Source organism: Pseudophryne corroboree, chromosome 2 (assembly GCF_028390025.1).
Source record: "Pseudophryne corroboree isolate aPseCor3 chromosome 2, aPseCor3.hap2, whole genome shotgun sequence".
NCBI lineage: Eukaryota > Metazoa > Chordata > Amphibia > Anura > Myobatrachidae > Pseudophryne > Pseudophryne corroboree.
In genome coordinates, this window is record NC_086445.1 from 803,925,749 (window position 1) to 803,938,169 (window position 12,421).

The 12,421-nt window shown below is 43.9% G+C and overlaps 1 protein-coding gene across 2 annotated transcripts in view; it reads right to left on the reverse strand.

Moving 5' to 3' along the window:
* Positions 1-1,289: 1,289 nt before the first annotated feature.
* Positions 1,290-12,421, reverse strand: part of EFHC2 (EF-hand domain containing 2) — a 232,677-nt gene continuing 221,545 nt past the window's right edge. For both annotated transcript variants that reach the window (XM_063955627.1, XM_063955628.1), the window contains one exon: positions 1,290-1,536. In XM_063955627.1, the coding sequence (XP_063811697.1) occupies positions 1,441-1,536 (96 nt within the window). In that variant the 3' untranslated portion in view covers positions 1,290-1,440. The remainder of the gene's footprint in view (positions 1,537-12,421) is intronic.

Genomic DNA, 12,421 nt, shown 5'->3' on the forward strand with positions numbered 1-12,421 from the left:
ACTAGGTATGGGTCCGGGGTGCAGGACCCCATCACATCGGCACAGGTCGGCTACACCAGGTCAGCACACAGGTGAAAATTAATAAGGGTTAATAAGAAGCACATAAGTGCTATGTACGTGAAGTTTGGTTAAAATAATACAAAAATATATACAAAGTGATAAGGAAAATCATAAGTGTTAATAAAGTGTTAGTGTGTGCCGACCTGAAGCCGCCCAGCCATACCGACATATGGGCCACCGCACCCCACACCCACCCCATAAATAATTACACATATGTCTGGGTCTGAATGCCCAGTGTAAGGCCACATGATAATGGCTCCTACAGAATCTGAGATCCAGCATACCTGGAGACACCCCTAGCTTCTCCAATGGCACTCATTTTGGGATTGCACAAGGTCAATGTTCCCCCATACCCTTGTAACGCATGCAGTATGATTTATTCTTTACAAATACATCATTATTTAACAGTCACACTGTGTGAATTTAAGATTTGTCATGTAGGTCTATAATGGAGCCCTTGTGGTAGCTTCAAGTACTACAGAACCTCTGGGGTGACATCAAAAATGACATTCATCATTGACAAAAGAAACATGTTACAGTGACAGCAGAAATCAGGAACAACATGCACCGTCTCACCCTGTCTGCCCTAAAAAACATACGTCAATTTTTACATAGTTTGGACAGAGAAAGTTGATTTTGAACTACCAGTCCCTACGTAGCATCCTATGTAGCTCTATTAAAGAGTCTATATAGATTTGGTCATCTCTTCCTGAGAGCTGCAAAGTAATACGGGCTTCCAGCTGCAGATAACGGGGAGGGTTTCCCAGCCGAGCGTCCTCCTATTTGTTACATGTAGGTGGCTAAAAGTTAGAAAAAGATTTTATTCTGTATGAGATCCTGGCATCATATTTTTTTTACTGAAAATATATGTTTGTTTTTTAAGCTTACACTTAGTACTTTGACTTTTCTTTAGTCGAACGAACATTGTAGATTCAGGTTAAGTTCTTTAACGGAAAGAAAACAGGAAGAAAAAAAACAATACAGAAAATACACAAAGTATGCAGTCTATTTTGTTATGTCTTACATTATTACACTGACTGCAACTGGGAATTCTGGCCTGAGGTTGTCAAGAGAATTCAATTAGGTCTCAAAAGTTTTGAATATAAAACATTACATTATTTTCTTATTAATGGGCACAGAGAAAACTAAACTAAGCAAACTAAATGTCCACATCTCCATATGATTTTATCTGTCACATTACATAATAAATTCATACAGGATGAACCAGGTTACCTTCTAGGATATTTTATTGTGCTCCCCAATACAGCAGTACACACAGTCACTAGAACATTAACTTCTTTCCATATCATTTTCTAATGACAGACACACTGGAAATACAGAAAGGTATACGGAGAAAAGAACATGGAGATGGCTGTAGCTTTATTCCTGGGAACCAAACAGATCATCAAGCAGTAGTAAGTAGTTCACACTGTTTACAGCATTGCTTGTAGCTTGTCCACTCCACTCAGCATCAAACTGAAAATACAGGGAAGGCAGTTATTTAAAAAAAGGTGTCTTGTTCCTTATTTCAATAGAAAAAAGTATATTAACAATATGGCTTTATACATTGTACAGGGCATGTACAGCATTTCTGCAAAATCCGCTCCATTGTGATGTAACAAAAAGAAAGAGATGAAACTGCATTTAGGGCCGGATTCAGATTCAGTTGCAGTTTTGTGAGTTTAGCAAAACTGTAACTGCTATCACTCACATGCTGGGGGCAGCCCAGCACAGGGCAAGGCCACCCAGCATGCTAATGGTGGGCAGCGATGCGACTGCAATTCAATTACGATCGCATCGCTGAATAAGGGAAGCCCCCTAGCTGCAAAGGCAGTCAGGTTGCCACCATTTTCCTGTTTGCAGCAGCGGCCGTATGTGACGTCACAAGCCCACCCCGAAAATGGCTCGAACCCACCCCTATTCCAGATGCCACGCCCCCGCAATGCCGCGTAGCCACCAAGGGAACGCCACAGTTTCCAGCCCATGAGCACCGTGCCTGTATTCTGGAAAATGCATTCGCATCAGAGATGTGACGCTTACGGAATAAGGACTTTAGTAAGTAACTACATGACCGCTATTGAGTCTTTGTGATCTCCAACATTTAGCATGTTTCTGGAGAAAATTTGCACACACATAACATTGACATGTTTTTCTCACCATGACTATAGCCTGACCAGGATAGTTCTGAAAAGAATATGTGAGTGTTTCACAGACAGTTCATATTGTATATATAGCTAGCAAAGGGTAGTTCATGTTGTACAATATAGCAAGGCAAGGGTTGCTGTGTTTAACTCCACATGTCTGTTTCTTGTCACTTGACATGTTGGTGATCTATTTGTACTCCTGTAATCAGATAGAGGAGTATACAAGCATAGTTTATTGACTCTCTTGGACAAGCCAAAGTTTTGGTTAAAAAAAAAACTGCTTAGTATTCAAGACTTTGAGCAAAGAAAAATGTAACATATATTTCTCATGAGTAACTGAGCGAAAGAATTGTCCTATGCATACACATTTGTGTAGACTCTAGCTCTCCTCCCCTGACCTCTCGCCTTATGTACAATCTCATGTAGACAACTGTCTCTGCTATCTCCACATGTCCCAACACTACCTATAGCTCAACAACTCCAACACATAGCTTATCATTTTCCCTCCTCACATAGTCACCACCTCCCCTCATATCCCCGTCACTGGGAACATCACAATGTCATCAGTCTCCCACTGCCCTGGTGTCACACTGGGACTCCGTCCTCTGCTTTTTCCTCACAGCAGGTCCTGTCATTGGACAATGCAATATTTTATTGCTTGCATCATTTTAAATGACTACTGTATGTTGATTAGCTCTTTGACCCTGCCCATACTTACTGTATTTTCATACCCCAATGCAGAAAGTGCCTATTTGTACAGATGGCTTTGCATGCACTTCACTCATTTTACACTGCACAGAGTCATTGGCAAAAAAAAAATATTGAAGAAAGTCTTGCTCGAACAGAAATGAAGTTGATCTATGAGTAGAGATGAGCGCCTGAAATTTTTCGGGTTTTGTGTTTTGGTTTTGGGTTCGGTTCCGCGGCCGTGTTTTGGGTTCGAACGCGTTTTGGCAAAACCTCACCGAATTTTTTTTGTCGGATTCGGGTGTGTTTTGGATTCGGGTGTTTTTTTCCAAAAACACTAAAAAACAGCTTAAATCATAGAATTTGGGGGTCATTTTGATCCCAAAGTATTATTAACCTCAAAAACCATAATTTACACTCATTTTCAGTCTATTCTGAATACCTCACACCTCACAATATTATTTTTAGTCCTAAAATTTGCACCGAGGTCGCTGTGTGAGTAAGATAAGCGACCCTAGTGGCCGACACAAACACCGGGCCCATCTAGGAGTGGCACTGCAGTGTCACGCAGGATGTCCCTTCCAAAAAACCCTCCCCAAACAGCACATGACGCAAAGAAAAAAAGAGGCGCAATGAGGTAGCTGTGTGAGTAAGATTAGCGACCCTAGTGGCCGACACAAACACCGGGCCCATCTAGGAGTGGCACTGCAGTGTCACGCAGGATGGCCCTTCCAAAAAACCCTCCCCAAACAGCACATGACGCAAAGAAAAAAAGAGGCGCAATGAGGTAGCTGTGTGAGTAAGATTAGCGACCCTAGTGGCCGACACAAACACCGGGCCCATCTAGGAGTGGCACTGCAGTGTCACGCAGGATGTCCCTTCCAAAAAACCCTCCCCAAACAGCACATGACGCAAAGAAAAAAAGAGGCGCAATGAGGTAGCTGACTGTGTGAGTAAGATTAGCGACCCTAGTGGCCGTCACAAACACCGGGCCCATCTAGGAGTGGCACTGCAGTGTCACGCAGGATGTCCCTTCCAAAAAAACCCTCCCCAATCAGCACATGATGCAAAGAAAAAGAAAAGAAAAAAGAGGTGCAAGATGGAATTGTCCTTGGGCCCTCCCACCCACCCTTATGTTGTATAAACAAAACAGGACATGCACACTTTAACCAACCCATCATTTCAGTGACAGGGTCTGCCACACGACTGTGACTGATATGACGGGTTGGTTTGGACCCCCCCCAAAAAAGAAGCAATTAATCTCTCCTTGCACAAACTGGCTCTACAGAGGCAAGATGTCCACCTCATCTTCACCCTCCGATATATCACCGTGTACATCCCCCTCCTCACAGATTATCAATTCGTCCCCACTGGAATCCACCATCTCAGCTCCCTGTATACTTTGTGGAGGCAATTGCTGCTGGTCAATGTCTCCGCGGAGGAATTGATTATAATTCATTTTAATGAACATCATCTTCTCCACATTTTCTGGATGTAACCTCGTATGCCGATTGCTGACAAGGTGAGCGGCGGCACTAAACACTCTTTCGGAGTACACACTTGTGGGAGGGCAACTTAGGTAGAATAAAGCCAGTTTGTGCAAGGGCCTCCAAATTGCCTCTTTTTCCTGCCAGTATAAGTACGGACTGTGTGACGTGCCTACTTGGATGCGGTCACTCATATAATCCTCCACCATTCTATCAATGTTGAGAGAATCATATGCAGTGACAGTAGACGACATGTCCGTAATCGTTGTCAGGTCCTTCAGTCCGGACCAGATGTCAGCATCAGCAGTCGCTCCAGACTGCCCTGCATCACCGCCAGCGGGTGGGCTCGGAATTCTGAGCCTTTTCCTCGCACCCCCAGTTGCGGGAGAATGTGAAGGAGGAGATGTTGACAGGTCGCGTTCCGCTTGACTTGACAATTTTGTCACCAGCAGGTCTTTCAACCCCAGCAGACCTGTGTCTGCCGGAAAGAGAGATCCAAGGTAGGCTTTAAATCTAGGATCGAGCACGGTGGCCAAAATGTAGTGCTCTGATTTCAACAGATTGACCACCCGTGAATCCTTGTTAAGCGAATTAAGGGCTGCATCCACAAGTCCCACATGCCTAGCGGAATCGCTCCCTTTTAGCTCCTTCTTCAATGCCTCCAGCTTCTTCTGCAAAAGCCTGATGAGGGGAATGACCTGACTCAGGCTGGCAGTGTCTGAACTGACTTCACGTGTGGCAAGTTCAAAGGGCATCAGAACCTTGCACAACGTTGAAATCATTCTCCACTGCACTTGAGACAGGTGCATTCCATCTCCTATATCATGCTCAATTGTATAGGCTTGAATGGCCTTTTGCTGCTCCTCCAACCTCTGAAGCATATAGAGGGTTGAATTCCACCTCGTTACCACTTCTTGCTTCAGATGATGGCAGGGCAGGTTCAGTAGTTTTTGGTGGTGCTCCAGTCTTCTGTACGTGGTGCCTGTACGCCGAAAGTGTCCCGCAATTTTTCTGGCCACCGACAGCATCTCTTGCACGCCCCTGTCGTTTTTTAAAAAATTCTGCACCACCAAATTCAAGGTATGTTCAAAACATGGGACGTGCTGGAATTTGCCCATATTTAATGCACACACAATATTGCTGGCGTTGTCCGATGCCACAAATCCACAGGAGAGTCCAATTGGGGTAAGCCATTCCGCGATGATCTTCCTCAGTTGCCGTAAGAGGTTTTCAGCTGTGTGCGTATTCTGGAAAGCGGTGATACAAAGCGTAGCCTGCCTAGGAAAGAGTTGGCGTTTGCGAGATGCTGCTACTGGTGCCGCCGCTGCTGTTCTTGCGGCGGGAGTCCATACATCTACCCAGTGGGCTGTCACAGTCATATAGTCCTGACCCTGCCCTGCTCCACTTGTCCACATGTCCGTGGTTAAGTGGACATTGGGTACAACTGCATTTTTTAGGAGACTGGTGAGTCTTTTTCTGACGTCCGTGTACATTCTCGGTATCGCCTGCCTAGAGAAGTGGAACCTAGATGGTATTTGGTAACGGGGGCACACTGCCTCAATAAATTGTCTAGTTCCCTGTGAACTAACGGCGGATACCGGACGCACGTCTAACACCAACATAGTTGTCAAGGACTCAGTTATCCGCTTTGCAGTAGGATGACTGCTGTGATATTTCATCTTCCTCGCAAAGGACTGTTGAACAGTCAATTGCTTACTGGAAGTAGTACAAGTGGGCTTACGACTTCCCCTCTGGGATGACCATCGACTCCCAGCGGCAACAACAGCAGCGCCAGCAGCAGTAGGCGTTACACGCAAGGATGCATCGGAGGAATCCCAGGCAGGAGAGGACTCGTCAGACTTGCCAGTGACATGGCCTGCAGGACTATTGGCATTCCTGGGGAAGGAGGAAATTGACACTGAGGGAGTTGGTGGGGTGGTTTGCGTGAGCTTGGTTACAAGAGGAAGGGATTTACTGGTCAGTGGACTGCTTCCGCTGTCACCCAAAGTTTTTGAACTTGTCACTGACTTATTATGAATGCGCTGCAGGTGACGTATAAGGGAGGATGTTCCGAGGTGGTTAATGTCCTTACCCCTACTTATTACAGCTTGACAAAGGGAACACACGGCTTGACACCTGTTGTCCGCATTTCTGGTGAAATACCTCCACACCGAAGAGCTGATTTTTTTGGTATTTTCACCTGGCATGTCAACGGCCATATTCCTCCCACGGACAACAGGTGTCTCCCCGGGTGCCTGACTTAAGCAAACCACCTCACCATCAGAATCCTCCTGGTCAATTTCCTCCCCAGCGCCAGCAACACCCATATCCTCCTCATCCTGGTGTACTTCAACACTGACATCTTCAATCTGACTATCAGGAACTGGACTGCGGGTGCTCCTTCCAGCACTTGCAGGGGGCGTGCAAATGGTGGAAGGCGCATGCTCTTCACGTCCAGTGTTGGGAAGGTCAGGCATCGCAACCGACACAATTGGACTCTCCTTGTGGATTTGGGATTTCAAAGAACGCACAGTTCTTTGCGGTGCTTTTGCCAGCTTGAGTCTTTTCAGTTTTCTAGCGAGAGGCTGAGTGCTTCCATCCTCATGTGAAGCTGAACCACTAGCCATGAACATAGGCCAGGGCCTCAGCCGTTCCTTGCCACTCCGTGTGGTAAATGGCATATTGGCAAGTTTACGCTTCTCCTCCGACAATTTTATTTTAGGTTTTGGAGTCCTTTTTTTACTGATATTTGGTGTTTTGGTTTTGACATGCTCTGTACTATGCCATTGGGCATCGGCCTTGGCAGACGACGTTGCTGGCATTTCATCGTCTCGGCCATGACTAGTGGCAGCAGCTTCAGCACGAGGTGGAAGTGGATCTTGATCTTTCCCTAATTTTGGAACCTCAACATTTTTGTTCTCCATATTTTAATAGGCACAACTAAAAGGCACCTCAGGTAAACAATGGAGATGGATGGATTGGATACTAGTATACAATTATGGACGGGCTGCCGAGTGCCGACACAGAGGTAGCCACAGCCGTGAACTACCGCACTGTACTGTGTCTGCTGCTAATATATAGACTGGTTGATAAAGAGATAGTATACTCGTAACTAGTATGTATGTATAAAGAAAGAAAAAAAAACCACGGTTAGGTGGTATATACAATTATGGACGGGCTGCCGAGTGCCGACACAGAGGTAGCCACAGCCGTGAACTACCGCACTGTACTGTGTCTGCTGCTAATATATAGACTGGTTGATAAAGAGATAGTATACTCGTAACTAGTATGTATGTATAAAGAAAGAAAAAAAAACCACGGTTAGGTGGTATATACAATTATGGACGGGCTGCCGAGTGCCGACACAGAGGTAGCCACAGCCGTGAACTACCGCACTGTACTGTGTCTGCTGCTAATATATAGACTGGTTGATAAAGAGATAGTATACTCGTAACTAGTATGTATGTATAAAGAAAGAAAAAAAAACCACGGTTAGGTCACTGGTATATACAATTATGGACGGGCTGCCGAGTGCCGACACAGAGGTAGCCACAGCCGTGAACTACCGCACTGTACTGTGTCTGCTGCTAATATATAGACTGGTTGATAAAGAGATAGTATACTCGTAACTAGTATGTATGTATAAAGAAAGAAAAAAAAACCACGGTTAGGTGGTATATACAATTATGGACGGGCTGCCGAGTGCCGACACAGAGGTAGCCACAGCCGTGAACTACCGCACTGTACTGTGTCTGCTGCTAATATATAGACTGGTTGATAAAGAGATAGTATACTCGTAACTAGTATGTATGTATAAAGAAAGAAAAAAAAACCACGGTTAGGTGGTATATACAATTATGGACGGGCTGCCGAGTGCCGACACAGAGGTAGCTACAGCCGTGAACTACCGCACTGTACTGTGTCTGCTGCTAATATATAGACTGGTTGATAAAGAGATAGTATACTCGTAACTAGTATGTATGTATAAAGAAAGAAAAAAAACCACGGTTAGGTGGTATATACAATTATGGACGGGCTGCCGAGTGCCGACACAGAGGTAGCCACAGCCGTGAACTACCGCACTGTACTGTGTCTGCTGCTAATATATAGACTGGTTGATAAAGAGATAGTATACTCGTAACTAGTATGTATGTATAAAGAAAGAAAAAAAAACCACGGTTAGGTGGTATATACAATTATGGACGGGCTGCCGAGTGCCGACACAGAGGTAGCCACAGCCGTGAACTACCGCACTGTACTGTGTCTGCTGCTAATATATAGACTGGTTGATAAAGAGATAGTATACTCGTAACTAGTATGTATGTATAAAGAAAGAAAAAAAAACCACGGTTAGGTGGTATATACAATTATGGACGGGCTGCCGAGTGCCGACACAGAGGTAGCCACAGCCGTGAACTACCGCACTGTACTGTGTCTGCTGCTAATATATAGACTGGTTGATAAAGAGATAGTATACTCGTAACTAGTATGTATGTATAAAGAAAGAAAAAAAAAACCACGGTTAGGTGGTATATACAATTATGGACGGGCTGCCGAGTGCCGACACAGAGGTAGCCACAGCCGTGAACTACCGCACTGTACTGTGTCTGCTGCTAATATATAGACTGGTTGATAAAGAGATAGTATACTCGTAACTAGTATGTATGTATAAAGAAAGAAAAAAAAACCACGGTTAGGTCACTGGTATATACAATTATGGACGGGCTGCCGAGTGCCGACACAGAAGTAGCCACAGCCGTGAACTACCGCACTGTACTGTGTCTGCTGCTAATATATAGACTGGTTGATAAAGAGATAGTATACTCGTAACTAGTATGTATGTATAAAGAAAGAAAAAAAAACCACGGTTAGGTGGTATATACAATTATGGACGGGCTGCCGAGTGCCGACACAGAGGTAGCCACAGCCGTGAACTACCGCACTGTACTGTGTCTGCTGCTAATATATAGACTGGTTGATAAAGAGATAGTATACTCGTAACTAGTATGTATGTATAAAGAAAGAAAAAAAAACCACGGTTAGGTGGTATATACAATTATGGACGGGCTGCCGAGTGCCGACACAGAGGTAGCCACAGCCGTGAACTACCGCACTGTACTGTGTCTGCTGCTAATATATAGACTGGTTGATAAAGAGATAGTATACTCGTAACTAGTATGTATGTATAAAGAAAGAAAAAAAAACCACGGTTAGGTGGTATATACAATTATGGACGGGCTGCCGAGTGCCGACACAGAGGTAGCCACAGCCGTGAACTACCGCACTGTACTGTGTCTGCTGCTAATATATAGACTGGTTGATAAAGAGATAGTATACTCGTAACTAGTATGTATGTATAAAGAAAGAAAAAAAAACCACGGTTAGGTCACTGGTATATACAATTATGGACGGGCTGCCGAGTGCCGACACAGAGGTAGCCACAGCCGTGAACTACCGCACTGTACTGTGTCTGCTGCTAATATAGACTGGTTGATAAAGAGATAGTATACTACTAATATTATATACTGGTGGTCAGGTCACTGGTCACTAGTCACACTGGCAGTGGCACTCCTGCAGCAAAAGTGTGCACTGTTTAATTTTAATATAATATTATGTACTCCTGGCTCCTGCTATAACCTATAACTGGCACTGCAGTAGTGCTCCCCAGTCTCCCCCACAATTATAAGCTGTGTGAGCTGAGCAGTCAGACAGATATATAATATATATAGATGATGCAGCACACTGGCCTGAGCCTGAGCAGTGCACACAGATATGGTATGTGACTGAGTCACTGTGTGCTGTGTATCGCTTTTTTCAGGCAGAGAACGGATTATAAATAAAAGTGGTGGTCACTGGTCACTATCAGCAAAACTCTGCACTGTACACTACTGAGTACTCCTAATGCTCCCCAAAATTAGTAAATCAAGTGTCTAAACGGAGAGGACGCCAGCCACGTCCTCTCCCTATCAATCTCAATGCACGTGTGAAAATGGCGGCGACGCGCGGCTCCTTATATAGAATCCGAGTCTCGCGATAGAATCCGAGCCTCGCGAGAATCCGACAGCGTCATGATGACGTTCGGGCGTGCTCGGGTTAACCGAGCAAGGCGGGAAGATCCGAGTCGCTCGGACCCGTGAAAAAAAACATGAAGTTCTGGCGGGTTCGGATTCAGAGAAACCGAACCCGCTCATCTCTATCTATGAGATGGTTCTTTAGCTCTGAAGGGGTTAAACCAGTGGTTCCCAAACATTTTTGAGTGACGGCACCCTAGAGTGTCAGAATTGTTTTCACGCCGCCCCTAGGCCAAAAGTTTCTTATTGAAAAAAATATTAAATGAAGTAAAATGTGCTTATATGCCATCCTTAAGTTCAATTATGTGGTGAGGGACAGGATCTACTTCTGTTTGTCCACATAATTTATGATTGGAAGACACCAGCACTGGTTTTGCCTATTACATTGACCATAAATATTTGAATTGGTTCTCGACAACCAATCCAAGGCACCCCTGCAAGTGTCCCAAGGCACCCCAGGGTGCCTAGGCACACAGTTTGGGAACCACTGGGTTAAACATTCATTTTGCACTCAAACTTTTTTTTATAATTTTAATAGGGTCTATCTATAAATGTATCTTTTATAAATTCATCTTTTATATACAGTATATACTGGGTTTTGTATTTATTTACACTTTTACAGCATATATTTAATATCATGTTTTAAAAGGGGGCATGGTCTGTCTGTCATAAAAGGGGGGCATAGTCTGGTATGAGCATGACCAGAAAGAGACACAGGGCCTAATTCAAGGTTGATTGTAAAACAACATTTTCCTCTAATGGGCAAACCCATGTGCACAGCAGGTGTGGCAGATCATATAACATGTGCAGAGATATTTAGATTTGGGTGGGTTATATTGTTTCTATGCAGGGTAAATACTGGTGGTTTATTTTTACACTGCAATTTAGATTTCAGTTTGAACACACCTCATCCAATTCTAACTCTCTCTGCACATGTTATATCTGCCCACCTGCACTGTACATGGTTTTGCCCATTAGAGGAAAATGTTGTTTTGCAATTAACCTTGAAAAAGGCCCATGGAACGGACACACATGATAAGCAATGACGAAATATATTTATACTGTATGTTCTTATAGTACTGAAACTCAGTTTCTTAGTCGGGCTTACATTTGTGACAATAATAGTGTAGAGAATCCTAAAACTTCTGATATCAGTTGTCACAATTGTGTCCCAGGAATAGAAGGGAATGAGTTACACATTCATTCCAAACTCCTCACAGTCTGTATATTTTCCACCATATAACTAACGGACAAAACCAATTATCATGTGCCTTTTACAACTTATGTCTGTATGATAACTACTTTTTAAATAATATGAATACTAAAATGTACAAATTTATTGCAAAAGCTGTAAACCTGTGGAATGCACTCCCACAAATACTGGTATTCACAGACACTACAGATAAATGTAAGAACGGACTGGACAAATTTATACCGGAAAGCATACAGGGCTACTGGCATTAATAACACATTACAGTATGCTGTCTAGTTGTCAGTATGGGGTCAAGAAGGAATTGTTCCTTCTGCATCCTGCACACTGCTTTATGGGGCTATTTTTCATTGGTTGGAGTAACCAGGGTTTTTTTTTTTGTGTAGAACTAAAATATTGAACGTACATATGTCTGTTTTCAAGTGGAGGAAAGATGGTTCCACTGATATAACGTACATGGATTAGGCGTTTCACTGTAGCAGCAATCAGGCCGAGATTCAGTATGTGCTACTTATTTAATTTTATTTGCAAAGTTCGGATACAATACAAAAGCAAAAAGAAATAACTTTGTAAATTCAACAGCATCTGGGGTTTGACAATAATATCAGTACAACAACAAGTACATGGAGAAAAAGGGAGGAGTTGGGAAGGGGGGTTAATAACGGTCAAAGAAACCAGGAGGGGGGAAAGAAAAAAGCCGGCCACAGTCAGTGTAGGACTACAAGCTAGGAAACCAGAGGGAGATTGCCTAGTGCCATTGAA